The 21,730-nt window shown below is 37.8% G+C and overlaps 1 protein-coding gene across 11 annotated transcripts in view; it reads right to left on the bottom strand.

Moving 5' to 3' along the window:
* The window catches only part of NTRK2 (neurotrophic receptor tyrosine kinase 2), a 372,551-nt gene that overhangs the window by 273,376 nt on the left and 77,445 nt on the right, over positions 1–21,730 (bottom strand). For all 11 annotated transcript variants that reach the window (XM_057547996.1, XM_007176941.2, XM_007176940.3 and 8 more), the window contains exon 12: positions 13,387–13,486. In XM_057547996.1, the coding sequence (XP_057403979.1) occupies positions 13,387–13,486 (100 nt within the window). The remainder of the gene's footprint in view (positions 1–13,386; positions 13,487–21,730) is intronic.

Here is a 21,730-nt window from a genome sequence, read left to right on the forward strand (position 1 = left end):
TACCGGTGGCAACACATACTAGTGACATCCAATGGCAGTACATAAAAAGCAGCGAATTTGACATGGAAATAAAATTTGTTTATTCTTATAATGTAACTTAGTCTCACAGCATAAAACAGTAAAACTGGAGTCATGAGGCCTGGCTCCCAGCCCTATATCTGCCACAAACCAGTTGTGTAACCTTAGGCAAGTCACTTAAGCTCTCTGGGCCCCAATGTCCTCATCTCTGTAATAAGGACTTGGGATGATTCCTAAACTCACTGGCAGCTCTCACTGCCTTTGATTCTACCAACAACCACAAAGTTGCAGGAAAGAATCCTAAAGCAACTAGGTTTATTATACCTACCTAATGTTTAATCATCATGAAAAGGAAAAATAGAAGAATTCCCACAAAGCTCGATGACTTTGAGAAGCACAAAGTAAATATTTTATAAAATAAAATAATATTTTGGATACAGTAATACTGTGGCCATAAATCTTTTCTGTAACCCCATGACCCTCCCTAGTGTAGGCAGCTGGATACCAAACCTCCATGGCCTCAAGAAAGGGTTATTCAGGATCCAGGCAGAGCTAAAATTAAGAAGTGGAAATTCTCGGTCAAGACCAGGATGCTCTTTTTTTGTTTTTTCTTTTTTTCTTAAGCAAAAGCTATGTAGAAGGAATGATTGAATTAGAAAAACACCCCTCTGCAACCCTCAGAAATAAAATAATTTTTTCAGGAAAGGATCAGAACTGGGTACTAAGCCCATTATGTGCAAGTTTTGGGGAATGAAGATATCTGCTAGATGTCAAATTATCATTCTACAAATTGCCTACCAACTGAAAAGGGAAACTTGTATTTACAAAGAAAGGTCACTATTGACGTTTTTGGTGGCCACCATTTTTAAAAGTGGTCAAACTTACAGTAACAGTGTATCAAGGTGACATGTGTTTCTAACTGTGGTACACTGTGAAGCGCTCAGCACCTCTGTTATAGTCTTCTTCCCAAAAACATTTCATTGGCATCTAATCAAGCCTTTAGAAGTAAGTTCCAGTTCACAGGAAATATGGGAATAAATGACAAGTTCAAGAATCCCACGAGGAAACTATCGAACACCATCAGAATGAAGGACATTCTACAGAACAACTGATGGGTCTCTTCAAAAAGTGAATGTCCAGAGGGGGAGAAAATGGAGGTAGCAATCCAGACTGAAAAAGGCCAAGGAAAGACAATGAGCAAATGCAGTGTGGTTAACTTTGAGTAGATCTTGGTTTGAAATATAAATAGCTATTAAAGGCAAGTTGAACAACTGGGGAAATTTGAAGCTGGACTAAGTATTATCTGCTATTACAGAGTTGTTTTAACTTTCTCGGGTACAGTGATAATGGTGTTGGCATTGTGCTTTTAGGAGAAATGTGCCAGAGAGTTTAGGAGTGAAGTGACATGATATGGGCAACTCATAATCAGACAGCAAAATGTTAAACAGAGGTTGAATGCAGGTATTGAGTATACAGATGGAATAGTCTTTCAACTTTCCTCCATGTTGAAAATTTCATAATAAGAAGTTGGAGAAAAAACACAAGATCCACATGTATGAAAAAATTATTTGGAAGAAGAAATCAAGAAAAACTGCTTGTCATATTCCTTCTGTCCCCATGGGAAGCAGGAAGAGGCAGAGGGGAGATAAATAAGTTAGAGACAGGAAGGAGGAAGTGTGTAACTTGCCCCCTAGTGAAATATGGGGGCTGGGGAACTGGAGGACCTCCAGTCAAGTTTGGAGATTCAAGAAAAGAGGAACCCCTTTTGGTGAGGTTGGACCTGAAAAGGTGGCCAAGAGGACAATCTCAAGCCTATAATGGCAGAAATGGGAGACTATTTCTGGTCTCTCTCTCCAGAGAGAGCCCGTGCCAGTCTTCCAGCATTTACTGTGTCCCCAAAGCTTCATTGACACCCTTACAGAGAGGTGTGTGAAAGTGGCAGACCCTGGATAGGAACACAGGATGTACAGCTGAGAACTACACCAACTGGTAGCCGAGGACAAGTGGGACAACACAGTGGCCACCAACATGGAGAAATGACCACCAGTGGCCACAGAATGTCCCCTTCCATGCAGTGGCACTTCAGCATCCCCCACACACACTCCACCTGAGGAAATGAAGATGAGAGTGAGAGAACCGGACCTGATGGGACAAACATGAAACGTTCTGTGATTGCCCATAATGTTTAAGATTACACAGAATGGTAGGAGGTTAGATTTCCACTACATAGTGCAAAAAGGGCAAAAAATAGACATTTAATTCACATATAGAAAAATAAAGTCACATATCTTACGGTCTGTGTCTGAGATAAGTGCCTGCCCCATTCTCCATCTCATCCTAGACATTTTAATATTCCTTCACCCACTGTTATAGCATCACAGGAGAACCAAGATATAGTGTGAGGGATACATTATGCATATAAATATACATCTGAAATGACCTTGCAGTTGTCCACACCCATAGCTACATGGGATATAACACAGAAATTATTTACGGCCTATGGAATGTGTGTGGCTTTTAAATATGAATAAATAAAAATTTATTCACCTAAAATAAAAAAGCCATGCTGTGAAGTCTGATTCAAAAGAGTTGGGAAGCAGATCAGCTGTTGATCTGCTTCTTGAAAAACCCACACCATTCCAGGAAAAGAGAGCTAGGCAGGGCTGACTCTCTTTTCTGGAACTGGGATGTCAAAGGTACCCCTGCCAGGGTATATGCTACATGCAAATTAATAGTAAACAGAATTATTGGGAATGTAACTAAATAAGAAATATCTTCTGTTTATAACTGAGAGGCAATATTTTCTTAAGATGACCATAAATTTGAAAACATATCCAGGATTATTTAGCATTGACCATATAGACACAATATTTCATATGTTAATAATAGATCATGGTTTCACAGTGAAGAAAAAAAAAGACTGTATCATTACACGCCATAATAATAAACGACATCATCAGAAATGCATGGCAGACTCTTTTAGTGAGTGTGTCATTGTTTTGAATGGCTATGTAGCAGGATGGTAGATATTAAAGCTGGAGGAGACCCTCAGATGCCTTTTGGTCCCATACTGCTAATTCTGGTCTTTACACAATTTTCTTTTACAGATGATCCAGGAAGTAAGTGCGGGAAAATCTCGGTTGACTCTACTCAAGTCTTGCCGGAACTACTAAAGATGACAACCATGATTGTAAATAGGAATACCACCTCATTCCCAACATTCTCCCCTCCCACTCCACTCCCACCCTGAATTTGAATCCCCTTCCTTCCTTCCACTGACACAGCTAGGGCTGAGATGACACCTCTGCCTTCAACTCAGGATATTAATCTCTTATTGAAGATTTGGTGAGTTAGAATGGACCACACTCTCTCTCTCTCATTCTCTCTCTCTCTCTCATTCTGTCTGTTCTCAGACCACTAAATCTCCTGGGTGATCACAGAAGAAGCCAATGCAATTCTATTTGTGTTGATGTCTTGATAAAAACAAAGATCTTCCACCACCACTTGCCTGCCAAAAGCCTTGGCTTCTCTGGAAATGCAGCATCTTGGTCTGTGATTATAATAACACAAGTGACAATCAATTGCATAAGGAAGAATTTATTTTCTCCAGAACACTCTTTTCATCTTTCTCTTTTTGGAAGTTTTTAACTTTTTATTTTATATACAAAGAGCTAACATTGTTTCTGTGTAAGGTGGATGTCCTGGATGACCCATTCAAGGAAGCTGTAAATATAGTAAGTCCCCTACACACAAACCTTCAAGTTGAGAACTTTCAAAGATGTGAACGTGCATTCCATCAACATCAGGCATGAGTGAAACTGCAGCTTGGCCTCTGTCTCCTATTGCTGACGATCCTTCAGCTCTACCATCTCCCACCTCCTCTCCCTCCTCCAATCAGTAACTCTTCTTGCCTGTTCACTCGATTCCAGCCCCTGTATGCCAGCTGTTGTACTGTACTTTTCAGTTACTGTACGATTAAAAATGTTTCCTTTATTTTTTGTTTGTTTGTTTTGTATGTATTATTTGTGTGAAAAGTATTATAAACCTATTACAGTACAGTACTATATAGCTAATTGTGTTTGTTGGGTACCTAGGTTAACTTTGTTGGACTTAACGAACAAATTGGACTTATGAATGTGCTCTTGGAATGGAACTCATTCGTATGCAGGGGACTTACTGTATATCAAAAATTAAAGCTTATTTTTGTTAAATTATTTTAGCAGTTGCAATCCCCCCTTGCAAAAAGGAAGCACATCAGAACAGGAGGCTCCATGAGCTCATGTTTCTAGACTTAAGCTGATGTTATTGAGGGAAGAGGGGCTCTCTTCCCCATCCCACCCCTGCCTGCTCTTTCTGCCCCTTGCCTACAAAAGTCTACATACCAAATCAATCAACAGGTAAAACAGAGTTTTCATAAACCCCAAAACAATTCAAACAGATGAATTGTTCAAAGGACAATAAAGTTAAGAATTTGCAATTATTCGTACACAGTATCTTTAAGGACTCAAAGGCTTAAAATAAGCATATGATTCAGCAACTTTAAAATCATAATACATACCCATAAAATATAGACACATTAAAATTACAATTTTTTTCTATAAATTCAACTAATAAACCTTAAATATACACTGTATGAATTTGGGACATTTTTCTGCAATTCTGAATCAGTATAAATTCAGACAGGACTCTCCCCATACTCTTTTCCTTAGTGATATATTACTAAAACATAAATCTGAACAATAACTGCCTCAGAGAATTAATTCAATGAGCCAGGCATGAAACTAAGCACTGATTTAATTCTTATAATCACTTAAGAGATGGGTATTATTCCCTCTACCAGAGAGGAACCTACGATTTACAGAGTTTAAAATTTTGCCTACAATTATGGTTAGCAGGTGGGAGACACGAGATTTGGACCCAAACTTGTCTGATTCATAAGTCTCCAATATTACATTTCTATACACTCCTAGGTTTGAAGACTTAAGAGTTAACAACTTACAAACATGAAGGACGTGCAGTATTCAAACAGGCTGTCTTCTGAATTACCACGTGACAGTTCTGCTGATTTAGAGCTAAATTTATTCCCCGAGTCATTCAGTATTCTTGCCCAAAATAAAGTAGGATAAAGTCAGAGCATATGTTAGAATTTAAGCCAAGTTATTATCTGTCTTCTTCACAAATTCTGAAAAGCTGGTCCACCAAAATCAGATGCTAGGAATGAGGAGGAAGAAAACCAAAATAGGGAGGGAAGAATGTAAAATTAGGATGCACAGAGATGTGGAAAGACAAAATGGCAGGGAAAAAAATGAAAGGTAAAAAAAGAGGAATGAAGGGTGAAAAGAAGAAGAAAAGTAGCAGACTTTACAGTTTGGGAAGTCTTTTTTAAAGTGCGTGATGATCTGTGTAAGGAGGTCAAAGTGAGTTCACCACAGGATTTATGGAGGACCAAAGAGAGGGTAGCAAGTTCCGACTTTTAAGTACAAAATCTAACTTCTTAAGGGACCCTTTACCTTTTTGTGAAACTAGTAGCGTGGGAAGTCCCTAAACAATACAGCTGCACTTTCTACATTACAGGCAAATCTGGGTTCTCCCATGAATCACACTGGGCTTATGGGATACCCATGTAAGAGAGGGAATTTTAAAAGTTCGAGGTCAGTGTACTCTGAATGGGAAAAACGCTGCTGCTTCTGCTTCCTGTTTTGCCTGATCGAGCCAGTTCCTGAAAGTTCTGGGCCCATTTTCAATATGCTGCAAAGAATATGCGTGTTCTGCCCTCATATAGGCATAACCCGAATGGTGACCCTACAAGAAAAGACTTCAGAAAGTAGACCTTCACCTCACGAATATAAGGGTAAAGGTTTATATAACATCTCCAAAGGACAAGAAAAGCACACTTGGGTTAACTCTTCTTTTGATTAATTTCCACTTTGTCAAATTACTCAATAACTCTTTCAATTGAATGTCTTTTATGAAATTTCCAAGGATTTGATTGTTATTGACAAATTTTGTTCTCTATTAAGAGAATGCTAAAATATACTGAAGCCGGGGAGGGCAGTTAAAAAAAACAAAAAAACCCCCTATATTCTCTGATACTCTTTTGTGAGAATAAAATAAGAGAACCAACAAAGCCTATTACTTACTTTAAAAGAAAAGTTAATCACTAAACTCTTCAAAACTTCTTTTTATTAATTACCTTCTGATTCCAGAAAGTTAAAATAGTACTGTTGGCCTCTCTGAAAATGTCACGCAAATATCTTTATTACATATATCTCTGAAAGAGACAGAGTATTTCACATCAAGTTAAAAATAAAAAAGAATTTCAAAGAGATTAAAGAGCACATAAAAAAAAAACACATACAAAGTAAAGCTAGTGAAAAAAATATTAAAATGTATGTTTACAACCTCAGGGAGGGGAAGAATTCCTCAGCAAAATGCAAAACTTAGACAGAAAAGATGGACAGATTTGCTTCTATAAAAAAAGTAAATCTTCCTGTTTGCCAAAAGACACTATTTTAAAAAGTCAAAAGATTAGAAGAAAATATGAGCAATGTATATAACCAATAAAAGATTAGTACATATAATTTATAAGGTAAGTCAACAAATAAAAATAAACATTTCTTTCTATTCTTCACATGATAAAAATGCTTAACCTTATTAGTAATCAGAATAACACTGTAAGTGAATTGGCAAGAATAAAAAAGTTTGATAATATCTGATATGGGTGAAAGCATAAACAAAACGATGCCCTCATCTACTGTTGGTGGGGGTGTAAATTGATAAAGCATTCCTGCAAGGTAATCTATCAACATTTAAAATCAACATTTAAAATATACAAACCTTTTCTCTCAGCAATCCATTTCCAAATATCTGTCTTTATAAGTAAGGTATTATTTATAATACTTTTCTAAAAACTTGGTAAAAGTGTAAATTTTTTTACATTTCCCAATTCATTAATAATATAATAGTAATAATAAAATTACAGTAAGTATTTGTATAGTAATTACTAAATGTCAGTAACTTTCCAAAGTGCTTCACATACATGAACTCCGTTTATCTTACAACAAGCTTCTAAGGTGGGTACAGTTATTGCCCCATTACAGATGGAAATACTGGGGCAAGAGAGGATGAGAAATTTGCTCAGTCACATACTTGTAATGGGCGGAGCCAGGATTCAGACCGAGGTAGCCTGACACCAGAGTACTCAGAAATACTATGGAATAGAATTCAGAAAAGAATTGATTCAGAAAGATCTACAAGGCAAACAGTTACCTTTAAAAAGATACAGAACAAATTGGTATTATAATGTCATTATGCAAACAAAAATGAATATATTTGATTATCTACATAGTGAATGAAGCTATATATCTTATTATTGACATAATATATGCACTGAGGATGGTTAAAGAAGGTTATCCCTAGGAGTGGAAATGGTAGTGGGAAAGGAAGATGAATTTTCCCTTTTAGCTCTATGTATTTCTAAAGTGCTTGAAATTTTGAAAAACGAGAACGCATTCATGTGTTACTGTTATAATACTTAAATGTTATTTGTCTTTTAAAAAAAATGGTGGGGGGGAAGGATCATATGGAAAACAGTCTGTCCTTACAGAAGTTTCTATAACTGTGTTTCTGGCTTTCAGTCACATTTTTCCCTCTTTCAAAAGTTGATCCAAATATCTGCTAAAGTCAACCTCCTAAATTTTCCAGAATTGTTTTCAGCTCATATAAAAGGCTTTAACCTTCAACCTCTTTAGCTTTGGCCGCACTATGTTTATGACTATTTTTAAAGAACCAAATTTTTGGTTGCTGTTGAAAGACATTTAGAAGATCATTTATATAAGAGGAGAAACTTAAACTGGAGACGTTGAATCTGGAGTTAAAACCTGGCTCTGTGTTCTCAGGCAGTGAAGTTTTTTGGTCAATTTTGAGTTGGAAATGCCTACTGCTCAATTAGCAGGAATGAAAACATACGAGAGGTTTATGTCAAGGACAGGCGGCTGCAGAGGAAATCTGCAGGCCATCAAACCTGAATAAGAGAAAAGCCTTCCTATTCCAGTTCCTCCTGCGGGACCTCATCAGGTCACTTTTATATTTACTCCAGAAGGACAAAGGATGCATTGGGACTTAGAGAATAAATATCGTATGTGGACTTCCATCAGGAAACGCAAGTAACAGAAAGCTGATGGTCACAGCTATTCTTCTCCAGTGCGATGACTGTCAATCCCCTCCGCCCTTTTGATTCCCTTATTTTTGTTTTCCAACCCTGTTCACTATCAATGCCGTCAGGCGGGGCTCCCAATGTGGAGCATTCTCAGAAGACTTGGCAGCCCTTGTGCCCCTAGATGCTTCCACTTCCCCTTTATGTGCACTTCTACATTTTCAACGAAGAAAGGGAGCCAGGAAGCAATGTGAGAACTAAACACAAGACTTGGTTACAACAAAAATGAGAGCATTCAAAGGCCTGGTTGCCTGTTCCTTTGGCAATAGAGCTGCTCTGGAAAGGTCCTTGAGCCCTACTTCAGTGAAAATTAAAATAAATCACAGGCATTCTTCAAAGAAAAGGGATAAAATTATACATTTACCTACAGGGTATCAATACAGGCATAGATTTAGATAGATGTGTTATATAGTTCATGCACCCATACTAAACATGCATATGAATAATCCCTATACAGATGGCCAAGCACTAACAGAGGAGCTCTATTCAGGACTCTGCAATTATGATAACTAGATATTCAACCAAAAGCCAAAAGAATGGTGTTAAGGCACAGAAATGAGCATGGAGAAATGGAATAGGATAAATTCTTCCTCTTGACATCTTTATTGAAACAGGGCTGGTAGTCTATTGGACACTCGCAACAAGAGGCTTAAAACATATCAAACGATAATGAAACATAATTTCTAGGTTAACACCAAGATGAGAGCCACCATCTGGCACTTCCGCCAGCCTCAAAGCTGGACAAAGACACATATTACGAGGCCACACATTTGGAGGGAGAGAGGCAGAAACTGAAGAGGCTCACGTGCAAAATGGAAAGCCAAAATGAATCCTCCAAACTTCAACAACAATAACAGTGTAAAACAGTGTGTGAAAACCCACATATCCTAAGACAAAACCTGGACAAAATGACTCCCTGTCTATGACCATTACTTATCTGGGATCATTTCTTTTAAGTTTAGAAGCTTAGAAAAGCTCCAATATCTCTCTTTAACCATTCATATACAAGCTGCCCTCCAAATATTAACTGTTTTCCAATTAACAAACTAAAGTGGATGGAGTTGAAAACTCTCTGTGATCATTCATTCCATCAATTAATATTTATCAACTGCCAACTTTGGCCTTGGCACTGGGTAAGTAATGATGAACAAGACCAATATGAACTCTGGAGTTCACAGTCTGGCCTCTATGTTCTAGATTGCACCATCAGGATTTGGTTATAGTGAACTGACAGAACAGATGAAAAAAAAACCCTATGGGGCTTCCCTGGTGGCGCAGTGGTTGAGAATCTGCCTGCCAATGCAGGGGACATGGGTTCAAGCCCTGGTCTGGGAAGATCCCACATGCCGCGGAGCAACTAGGCCCGTGAGCCACAATTACTGAGCCTGCGCATCTGGAGCCTGTGCTCCGCAACAAGAGAGGCCGCGATAGTGAGAGGCCCGCACACCGCGATGAAGAGTGGCCCCCACTTGCCGCAACTAGAGAAAGCCCTTGCAAAGAAACGAAGACCCAACACAGCCATAAATAAATAAATAAATAAATAAACCCAAAGTTAAAAAAAAAAAAACCCTATGAAGCTTACAGTCACATAGACCCATCTCCAAAGAACACAGCACAGCTCACTGTTGTATGCTAAGATCTAGGTTTAACTCCCTGATTTGGAATTTAGGGATCACCTTCCCATGGAAAGCAATGCCATCCATGATGTTTGGGTTCTAGGGTTGATCCATAAATCTTGAGTTGCCCTGCACGCAGCTGCAGTGTGATTTTAAGAGATTTCTGGTTTGTGTTACCCTGGGAATCAGTTGAATCAGTAGTATTAAACTGTAATTTATAATCCCAATGCTGCTACCATGGATCGAAACAGTGGAGGCTGAAGTGTGCAATGCTGGGGATGCAAAAAGCTGGAAACACCTATGAGTGGGCTGGCTGCTGTCCCTCAGTCTCAATCTGTCCCCAAGACAAGGAAATATGCATGGTGGTAGAATCTCCCCAAAGGTGCTTAGGAGGGCAAGAATTACATTTGGAATATCTCATTTGCACGTCAGCCATTGGCCTCTTACACAGAACCAAGGCACTGGTTCTGGCCAAGGCTATGCACATTTCATACCGTTGTTACTCAGAAATCACAAGTGACATGTTTTCTGGTTATTTCAGGAAGTATAATAGTGTTTTTACACATTCCCCCCTTTTTAAGGTGTATGTTTTTCAACAGCTCTAATAGAATTTAAAGTACATTAAGTTACATTACTTTGTTGATTGAAGTATAGTAGATATTTCAAGTGTACAGCAAAGTGATTCAGTTTTACATCTATATATGTGTGTGTGTGTGTATATATACACACACAAGAATATATATATATATATATATATATATATATATATATATATATCTTTTTCAGATTCTTTTCCATTATAGGTTATTACAAGATACTGAATATAGTCCCCTATGCTACACAACAGGTCCTTTTAACTTACATTGTTAAACACCACTTTTTAGGCAGTTTCATTGCATGAGCCTCGTCTTCTCTTCTAGATCCCCCAAATTACAACTCAGCATTTGACCAGTAAATCAAGAACCTCAACTCAGGCCCATTTTGTCCAAACCATGGCACAGTTATACGTGTAGCTAAAAATAGAGAAAAAAGCTATTCTAAACAAGAACCTGAGTCTCTGAGACAAAATTTTAAAAACAATTTTATTTATGTCTAAAAATAAGGGAGTAAAACATATGCTCTAGTAGTTACTGCCTGAAGAAAGCCATTTACTGGATCTGTGACAAGGTTAAGTAAAACCTTTCTTACCAATCATTAACGATACCCTTAGGTTATACCCGGAATATGTAGGTGCTTCAGCAGTGGTCACCCCAAATTATCCAAATAAAATACTTTGTCAGTCTTAGTGACAGAGTCAGTATATGAAATACAATCTTCTCTGAAACAAAACGTCTGCCTTTTCTTCTCCTCCATCACTGCACTACAGAGAGTGAGTTCACATTTACAGATCATTCTTCTGTTGTTTTCTTAACACAAAGTGGGGGTGGGGAGTGACTCCCAAATATTGCTCCTAGGGTTCCCAAAGCCTTTCTGAGCTCCCAGTAGGACCTGAACATACCCTTTCTCTGAAGAGCCACAAGACAAAAGTTTCCAAGTCAACCCTCAAGACAGGAAAGTGACAGAGCTAGAATCTGGCTCTGTCCAGTAAACACCCTGCTTGGGGACATCCACCCCAAGTGCCTCTAAGGAAAGAAAGCATCTGATCAGGATGAGGAGAACAAAATCCCATGGGAGGTGGCTAGCACACAGAGAGGAGCAGCCTACGCCAGACCTGGGCACCAGCCGAACACGGGGACCCAGAAAGGTCTTCGAAGCCATGGGTGGGTTTGGTTTGCAGTGCCTCTCCCACATCTTGTCGCGCTTGGAAAGAGACCTGGAAACCCATGTTTATCACACAGAAAGGTGATTCTCTGAGAATGCTTGGGAAAAAGCAGCATCCCTTGGAAACCATCAGAAATGCCCATTTCCAGGCCCACCACAGACCTATTAAATCAGAAACTCTCAGGGTAGCCCAGAAATCTGTGTTTTCACAAGCTCTCTAGGAGTTTCTGAGGCAAAGTCAAGTTTGCAAACCACCACCATAGGATTAATTAAAATCACTATAGTACAGTCCCTCTCCCAAACCTTATTCATAATTGGAGAATGAGAGGTCTTTCCTCCTTCAAAAGAAATGTCAAAGATAAACAGGCCAAAGGGGGAGTCAGGAGGAGGTTTAGGTGTTTTTTTAAGGCCTAATTTACCACTGCTCCTCCTCATTCATTTCAGGTTTGGGAATCTTGGTCATGGGCACCAACAAAGGCTGAGGAAAAAGCATCAGAAATGGATCTGGGCTTCCCTGGTGGCGCAGTGGTTGAGAGTCTGCCTGCCAATGCAGGGAACATGGGTTCGAGCCCTGGTCTGGGAGGATCCCACATGCCGCGGAGCAACTAGCCCCGTGAGCCACAGCTGCTGAGCCTGTGCGTCTGGAGCCTGTGCTCTGCAATAAGAGAGGCCGCGATAGTGAGAGGCCCGCGCACCGCGACGAAGAGTGGCCCCCACTTGCTGCAACTAGAGAAAGCCCTTACGCAGAGACAAGGACCCAACACAGCCAAAAATTAATTAATTAATTAATTAATTAATTTTAAAAGAAAAAGAAATGGATCTGATTCACCCCAGAGCCCGGCATACATTGGACAACTTATTGCTACTTAAACATCACTTTCAAGTAAGCAAATGACATTAATAGTAATTGTAATGAACCATACAGATCAAGAAAGCCCACCTGACTGTCTCCCCAACACAATTAAGAAAGACACCACTAAACCTTCCTCACAGATTTCCCAAGCGAGTGGCTATTTATAAGAGACCACGCAGAATTCAACGATAACATATGAGTCAATACATACGCTTAAATTTCAGAGCAAATGCTTTTTAATCACTGAAACTCTTGGCTACTTATATCACAAGAACATTTAAATATGTTTCCCCCATCCCCCAAAATGAATTTTCAATCCTCTAAAAGAGACCAATGGTCTATTGCGGGGCAACAGAGACCCTAATTTTTAATCGAGCACTAGGAACTTTTCCACTAAAATAAGAAGCCACTCATTCACAAAGCATCAATGTACCTCCAATGGCTGTTCTTATTTTGCTTCCCAACACTTTAAATTCCAAAAGGTGAGAATCTGAAAAAGCAGCAGCAACACAAAAAGCACACCATGGAAATTCTAGAAGTCAAATGTACAACAGAAAGGACCTTTCTACACAAAATACATGCGTCCATAACTAGCCTACTGCCACCCAGCCTGGCCTGCCTTTCTGAAACAAAAGTAAAACTCGGGTACTATTTTTTTATACCATTATTAGGCACTTAAAACTCAAGAAACCAGTTCTGTGTCTTCTGGGACAGCTGTCCTCATTGGAAAGTGAGTAGTGTTGAATAATCAACATGATTTTGTTCTGTCTTGATTTGTAGTATCATAGCCTTATTGCTATTTTTTCAGCCTTCACCCCTAGTCATCGTAAATCTAGCTGCTTCCTTCTTTAGTGGTAATTAGCATTAGTCACAAGCCAAAAATGATTCCACATAAGAAGTAAAATAAACACAACCCTTCTTACCTTTCATGCCAAACTTGGAGTGTCTTGCCAACTTCAGCAGAAACAGCATTACCAGCAGACAAAATCCTACTACAGATGCAATTACCACCACAGCATAGACCTAGAGAAATGAAGGGAGGGCAGTTATGATCTTGATAATTAGTTTCTTATATCCAGGTGATGCTGATTTTGATGGAGATGTTTAATATTTATTGAATACTTACTACCTGCTTTCCTAAGAACTTTATGGATATCAATTAATCTGTAACAACCCTAGGAAGATTTATGCAGGTCCTATTATTATCCCTACTCTACAAATGAGAAAAGGTAAGTTAAAGCTTATAAAAATAGGGATCCAATTGATATTATACAGATTATCATATACTAATACATCCTATCTTATTATATAATATATAGATAATAGGTATTTTATCTCTCCCGATCCATCTATCTACCTATGTACCTACCTACCTACCTATCTGGAGAGAGAAGTGAGAGAGAGAGTATATAAAACATGAATGACAAAACACTAATAATTTTTGAAGCTGCTGAAAGATACAAGGGGGTTCATCTCATGATTTTCTCTACCACTGTACATGTTTGAAAACCGTCCATGATAAAAAAAATTTTTTTTAAGTTGGCTATTGTTGCTCTTAGAAGTCAGGGTGCCCTAGAGCAGTGAGTAGGTCTGGAAGGGAGCAGGAAGGCACTTGTGGGTGAGCGCAGCCTGTGAAAGCTCATGAGGTTGTAGACTTATGACATGTGAATTTTTCTGTATGTATGAGAAAGATCAATACAAAGTTGTTTTTTTAACTTAAAGGTGTAGCTGCAAGTTGTGAATCATACAAGTAGAGAAAGTAGATGCAGATCGTTGTGAATCCTGTCACAGCCCCAAGCTGGGGATCACAGAGGCACAAGTGCATAATGCTAAGTACACACTAACAATTTAGAAACAATGATCGACACAGGACTATGTATCATCTTCCATTTTTGCTGTTTACCCCAAAGTCCCACTTCCAAAATAAATTTGTTTCTATAAACCAGGAGTTGGCAAACTTTTCCTGTAAAGGGTCATATAGTAAATATTTTAGGCTCTGGGGGCCTACAGTCTGTGTTGCAACTAGTCAACTCCCCTGCTGTAGTGTGAAAACAGCCACAGACAATATGCAAACAAATGGGCGTGTCTGTGTTCCAATAAAACTCTATTTACCACAACAGATGGATAGCTGGATTTGGATATAGTTTGCCTAAACTGTCCTAGATGTCCATACTGACTTAAATGTCTAAGTTTCATTTAATCCACATAACAGTCCATACGACATATTATTATTGTCCTCATCTGTGGTAATCATTAGTGTTGTTTCCCAAACATTTCTGTTTTCCTCTATGTTTCTCTTTGTAGGATTCACTTCCTGGTTCCTTGTGGTCAGATGGGTTCACATGACTAGTTCTGGCCAATGAGTTGAGACTTGTATCACTGCCAGGAGGAGGATTTCACTGCTTACTGCAAGATCTTAGACTAAAGCAGTGGTCCTCAACCAAGGATAATGTTGCACCCAGGGGACATTTGGCAATTTGGAGTTGTCACAACTGGGAGAAAGGTGCTACTAGCATCTAGTGGGTTGAGGCCAGGGATTCTGCTAAACATCCTGCAGTGCCCAGGAGAGCCCCCCACAAAAAAATTATTCATCAATAATAATAGTGCCAAGGGTAGCGCTCTCTTTCACTGTGCCATAATAAATGCTAACTTTTCAAAAGGCATCTGCCTTGTCAGCCTCATCTTGGAATGAGGATGAGGCTGATAGAGCTCCCAGCCAATACGCGTAATGAAGCAAGAAATAAACGTTTGTTGTTTTAAGCCACTGAAATTTGGGGGTTTTTGTTACTGCAGCAGCATAGCTTATCCTGACTGATATACCCAGCTTATAGTGAGAGGCAGTGTCAAGTGGAGATTAAGAATATGGATTGTTCCTGAGTTTGAAATTTAGATTTACCACTTATTAACTACATGGTTTCCAAATTACTTAACCTCTCAGCATCTCATAATCTTCATGTATAAAATAGAAAATATAATAACGTTACCTTGCAGGTTGTTATAAATCCTCAATTAGTCAATGCAGATAATGGTCTTGACACAGTGCTTACTATAATAAGTAATTAATTATGTTGGCTATGATGATGATGATAAAACTGAGATTTATAAAATAAATAAATAAATAAGCAGCTCAAGATCATACCTCTCAAACTTGGGATTGGAATCAAAGTCTGCCCAAGTATAAAATCTGTGATTTATGTGTGATTTACCCACTACATTGCCTCTCCAAAGCATGTGGCTGAGAGTGAAGGCAGGATAATGAAAACATATGGCTAATCCCTCCACAGCACCTTCAGATGGGGTCAGATGGGGACAGCATTAAATAAGCTACAAAGCACAGAAAAGAGCACATGCCAAACAGTTGGCTAGGATGGAGCAAAGGTGTAATCATTCTCTCCTCTGGTGCTTCAGCTGTGAGTGGCTGTCCCACAGAATGCTTCTGCAGATGTCTGAGTACAAACTTAACTCTGTCTCTGTGGCCTATATATAAATAGAATGGTAGTGATTCCTAAAAGGCTAGTTATAAATCAACTTGTTCTAACCAAGATCATTTCCCTCAAACTTACCTAATGATTTCAGATGTTTCTTTCTCAATCTTTATTTCTAACTAACATTTGCATGGGAAAGAGATCATAATATTTTAGCTATAAGTTTCTCTACCCTATTATTAAATTCCAAAATTCTACAGATGAAAGAAGAATTCATTAATAAACAAGTTCAAATACTATTTTATAGATAAGGATCCTGGGACAGAGAGACATTTGGAGGACTTGCCCTGAGTCCCAGGATCACTCTGCAGAACCACAGTACAGTCTTACCCACTTTGTAAAGTACTCAACTGGCATTCCAGAGATCTATGTCGTAATGAACCCAGGATACCTTGCCTTTACCAGCTGTGAGAACTCACATGTGCTTCACTTCTCCCAGCCTCTGTTTCCTCATTTGTACGTGGGGATAATAATACCTGCCCTGCATTATCTATTTCATTAAAGAATATTTAAGTCCTCTTAGAAAATGGAAAGGTGTTCTTCTCCAGAAAAGCAGCTAATGATCTGCTAACAAATATTTCAACCTATTGAAGCAGTTCTAAATGTGAAGAATCCTTTAATAAACAAAGACTCCTGTGACAATGAGAAGAATAATTTCCTCAAAAACAAATTATTTGATAAATACAGAATTTCATGTACTCTGTGCATGTGTGTTGGGGTGGGGGTGGTCTTCACATGGGAGAAAAGCAGGAGTGAGTTTGTTTGTTTGTTTGGTTGTTTGGTTAGTTGGTTTTTATCTGAGGCTACCTCTCAGCATAGAACAAAGAGCTGCTCTCCTCTGAAAATCCAGCAGGGTTCATGAGGAGCATCTGTTAGACCAGAAAGGTGAATGCTTAAGGCTGTCTTGCAAATGCTCTGAAAACACCTTTGAATTTTGTATCAGCTCCCTGACTCTGAAACTCTTTCTCTAATCTAATGATCTCCCCTGTGATCAGGGACTGTTATGTATCAAATATTTGATCCACACATAATTTTAAAATTTTCTTTAAATTCTACAAAACATTGCCTTGCATCTCTCATGCAGATTTCTAAGGGCCACAGGTGGAGTCAAAACATACAGACTTTCAATGAAGATTATTTTCACTGACCTTGCCTTCCAATGACCCTCCTATAGGTAGTTCAAACATCGAGATACGCCAATTGGGGGCTTAAATTTATCATTTGGATTCAAAGGAGAAAACTGAAGTTGGTATATAATTTTTAGTAATTGGAATACATACACATCTGTGGGCTTAACACATGTTCCTTGGATTCCTTACATATGCAAACAACATTCTCAAACCAAGAAACATTAAGTGGTTTGGTATGAGAGTAAAAACTGAAATGAATGCATAAGGCAGGAATTAGAAAACATTCTGCAGTTGATTTAACACAGCAGTTTTCCTTGTTATTTCAATGCAATGCACATAGTCATCTGTGGAAATGTGTGTGTGTGTGTGTGTGTGTGTGTGTGGTGTGTGTCTCCAAATACTGGATGTGCATATTTTGAGTTGCAGTTAAGTTGTATCTATTTATGAGCCTCCTGGTCCCACTGCATGGCCCTGGTTTAAATATCCATCACATCTCTTTATCATTGCACCAGACACCTAAATCATCATCACCCCACTTCTAATCCCTCTCTTCTGCAACCCATTCTATAGTGTTCATCATTAGTCTAATCACCTCCTAGGTGCCAGGCACTATTCTAAGGACTAGGGATACAGCCATGAAAAACACTGACCGGGTTGCCTATACTAAGAATCTTACTAAAGAATCAGGGAAGGGAAAAAGATATTAAACATGTAAACAAATAAATAATCAAGGTAATTACACACAATAATAACTGCTCAGAAGAAAATGAAACAGGGTAATGGCTGCTGCTGGCCACTCTAGCTAAAGCTATGTGATGACCATTGGGAAGTGCATACCTTCTAGAGAGAATGGTAAATGTGAAGGCTGTGAGACAAGAGTAAGCCTGGAGCATGCAAGAGAGTATTTTAAAAAGATAGTTGGTAAACAGTGAAGAGAGTATGGAGATGAAGTCAGAGAGACAGACAAGGTCAAGATATGTAGGGCCCTGTTAGCCACCATGAGGAGTTGGTTTCTATAACAAAAGTTTTATTACAATGCATTGGGAAGACTCTGAGAATGATAATAAAAGAGTGATCACTCAAGGGAGAAGGCTCAAGGGTGGTGTAAGAAGATCCTAAACTCATCTCCTACCATGGACACAGCAAATATTTCAACTAAAGATGAAATAATTCCCTCAGAAAGGGACCGGAAAACTAGATGAACAAAGCCTCCACTTGTGCCATCACAAGTATAAAACGTGGGAATAGGGAGTAAAAAAGATAAAGCTTTGGAATGTGTTCAAATTTAAATTGTTACCAACTTAAAATAGGCTACTACTTACATAGGATGTTATATGTGAACCTCATAATAACCACAAAGGAAAAACTCATAGTAAATACAGGAAAAAAATGATAAGGGAATCTAAACATAACACTAAAGAAAACCACCAAAACACAAGGTAAGAGAGAAAGAGAATAAGAAAGGAACTACAAAGACAGCCATAAAACAACTAACAAAATGACAGCAATACATACTGGTCAATAATTACTTTAAATGTAAATGGACTAAATTCACCAATTAAAAGAGCAACTGAAGGGATAAAAAAGCATGGTCTATCTATATGTTGCCTACAACATACTCACTTCAGAAGAAAGAATACACAAAGACTGAAAATGAAGAGATGGAAAAAGATATTCCAGGCAAATGGAAATAAAAAGAAAGCTGGAATAATAGACAAAACAAACACAGTAATAAAAGACAAAGGGCATTACATAATGATAAAGGGGTCAATCCAGCAAGAAGATATAACATTTACAAATGTATATTCACCCAACACAGGAGCACCAAGATACATAGAGCAAATATTAATGTACTTAAAGAGAGAAATTGAGAGTAATGCAATAATAGTAGGGGACTTTAACACCCCACTTACACCAATGGATAGATTATCCAAACAGAAAATTAATAAGGAAAGATCAGACTTTGACACATACCAGATGACCTTACTAGACATACACAGAACATTCCATCCAAAAGCAGTAGATATACATTCTTCTCAAGTGCACATGGAAGATTCTCCAAGATAGATCACATGTTAGGTCACTAAACAAGTCTTAATAAATGCAAGAGGATTAAAATCATATCAAGCATCTCCTCCACTGACAATTGCATGAAACTGGAAATCAATCACAAGAAAAAAATGGGAAAAACTACAAAAACGTGAAGATTAAGCAACATGCTACTAAACAACCAATGGATCTTTGAAGAAATAAAAGGAGAAATTTTTTAAAATACATAGCAACGAATAAAAACAGAAATACAACATACCAAAATCTTTGGAATGCAGCAAAAGTGGTTACAAGAGGGAAGTTCATAGCAATACAGGCCAACTTCAAGACACTAGAAAAATCCCAAATAAGCAGTCTAACTTTACACCTAAAGGAACTAGAAAAAGAATAACAAATGAAGCCCATTATTAGTAGAAGGAAGGAAATAATAAAAATCAGAGCAGAAAAAAATAAAGACTGAAAAACAGAAAAGATCAATAAAACTAAGAGCTGGTTCTTTAAAAAAAATAAACAAAATCAATAGAACTTTAGCTAGACTAATAAAAAAGAGAGATGACTCATATATAACATCAGAAATGAAAGAGAAATAACAATGACACCATAGAAAAACAAAGGATCATAAGAGATTATTAAAAACAATTATTTGCCAAAATATTGGACAACCTAGAACAAATGGATAAACTCCTAGAAACACAATTTTCCAAGACTGAATTATGAAGAAAAAGAAAATCTGTATAGACAAATTACTAGTAAGGGAATTGAAACAGCAATCAAAATTCTCTCAACAAACAAAAGCCCAGGACAAGAGGGCTTCAATGGCAAATTCTACAAAACATTCCAAGAATATTTAAGACCTATCCTTCTTAAATCCTTCCAGAAAATTGAAGAGGAAGGAAGCCTTCCAAACACATTCTACAAAGCTAGCATTTTCCTGATACCAAAACAAGACAAGGACACCACAAAAAAAGAGAGAATTACCGGCCAATATTCTTGATGAACACAGATGCAAAAATCCTCAACGAATATTAGCAAAACATATCCAATAATGCATTAAAAGGATCATACACCACAATGAAATATAATTTATTCCAGGGATTCAAGGATGGTTCAATATCTGCAAATCAATCAATGTGATATATAACATTAACAAGATGAAGGGTAAACCATCACATGATCATCTCAATAAATGAAGAAAAAAGCACCTGACAAAATTCAACATCCACTTATGATAACAACTCAACAAAGTGCGTACAGAGGGAACATATTTCAACATAATAAAGGCCATATATGACAAACCCACAGCTAACATCATACTCAGTGGTGAAAAGCAGAAAGCTTTTCCTCTAAGATCAGGAACAAGACAAGGATGCCCACTCTTGCCACTTTCATTCAACATAGGGTTGGAAGTCCTAGTCACAGAAATTAGGCAAGAAAAAGAAATAAAAGGCATCCAAATCAGAAAGGAGGAAGTAAAACCGTCATGATTTTCAGATGACATGATAAAATGTACGGCATTTCTATACACTAATAATGATCTATCAGAAAGAGAAATTAAGAAAATAATCCCATTTACAATTGCACCAAAAGAATAAAATACCTAGGAATAAATTTAACCAAAAGTGAAAGACCAACACCCTGAAAACTATAAGACCCTGACGAAAGAAATTGAAAAAGACACAAATAAGTGGAAAGATATTCCATATTCATGAACTGGAAGAATTAATATTGTTAAAATGTCCATAGTACCCAATGTAATCTACTGATTCAGTGTAATCCCTATCAAAATTCCAATGGCATATCTCATAGACTTAGGACAAATAATCCTAAAATTTGAATAGTGCCACTAAAGAACCCAAATAGCCAAAACTATTATGAGAAAGAAGAACAAAGCTGGAGGTATCTCACTCCCTGATTTCAAACTGTACTACAAAACTATAGTAATCAAAACAATATAGTACTAGCACAAAAACAGACACAGATCAAGAGAACAGCAGCAAGAACCCAGAAATAAACCCATACATATATGGACAGTTAATTTACAACAAGGGAGCAAAGAACATACAATGGAAAAAGGATAGTCTCTTCAATAAATGGTGCAGGGAAAACTGGACAGCCACATGCAAAAGAATGAAACTAGACCACTATCTCATGCCACACACAAAAATTAACTCAAAATGGATTAAAGATTTGAATGTAAGACCTGAAACCATAAAATTCTTAGAGGAAAACATAAGCAGTAACCTCATTGACATTAGTTTTAACAATGTTTTTGTGGATCTGAATCCAAAGGAAAAGGAAGCAAAAGCAAAAATAAACGAACGGTACTACATCAAACTAGAAAGCTTCTGCACAGTGAAGGAAACCATTATCAAAATAAAAATTCAACCTCCTGAGTGGAAGAAGATATTTGCAAATCACATATCTGATAAGGGGTTAATATCCAAAATATATAAAGAACTCATACAACTCAACAATAGAAAGACAAAGAACCAGATTAAAAATGTGCAGGAGATCTGAATAGACATTTTTTCCAAAGACATACAGATGGCCAATAAGCACATGAAAAGATGTTCAACATCACTAATTATTAGGGAAATGCAAAT

Source organism: Balaenoptera acutorostrata, chromosome 6, assembly GCF_949987535.1.
Source record: "Balaenoptera acutorostrata chromosome 6, mBalAcu1.1, whole genome shotgun sequence".
NCBI lineage: Eukaryota > Metazoa > Chordata > Mammalia > Artiodactyla > Balaenopteridae > Balaenoptera > Balaenoptera acutorostrata.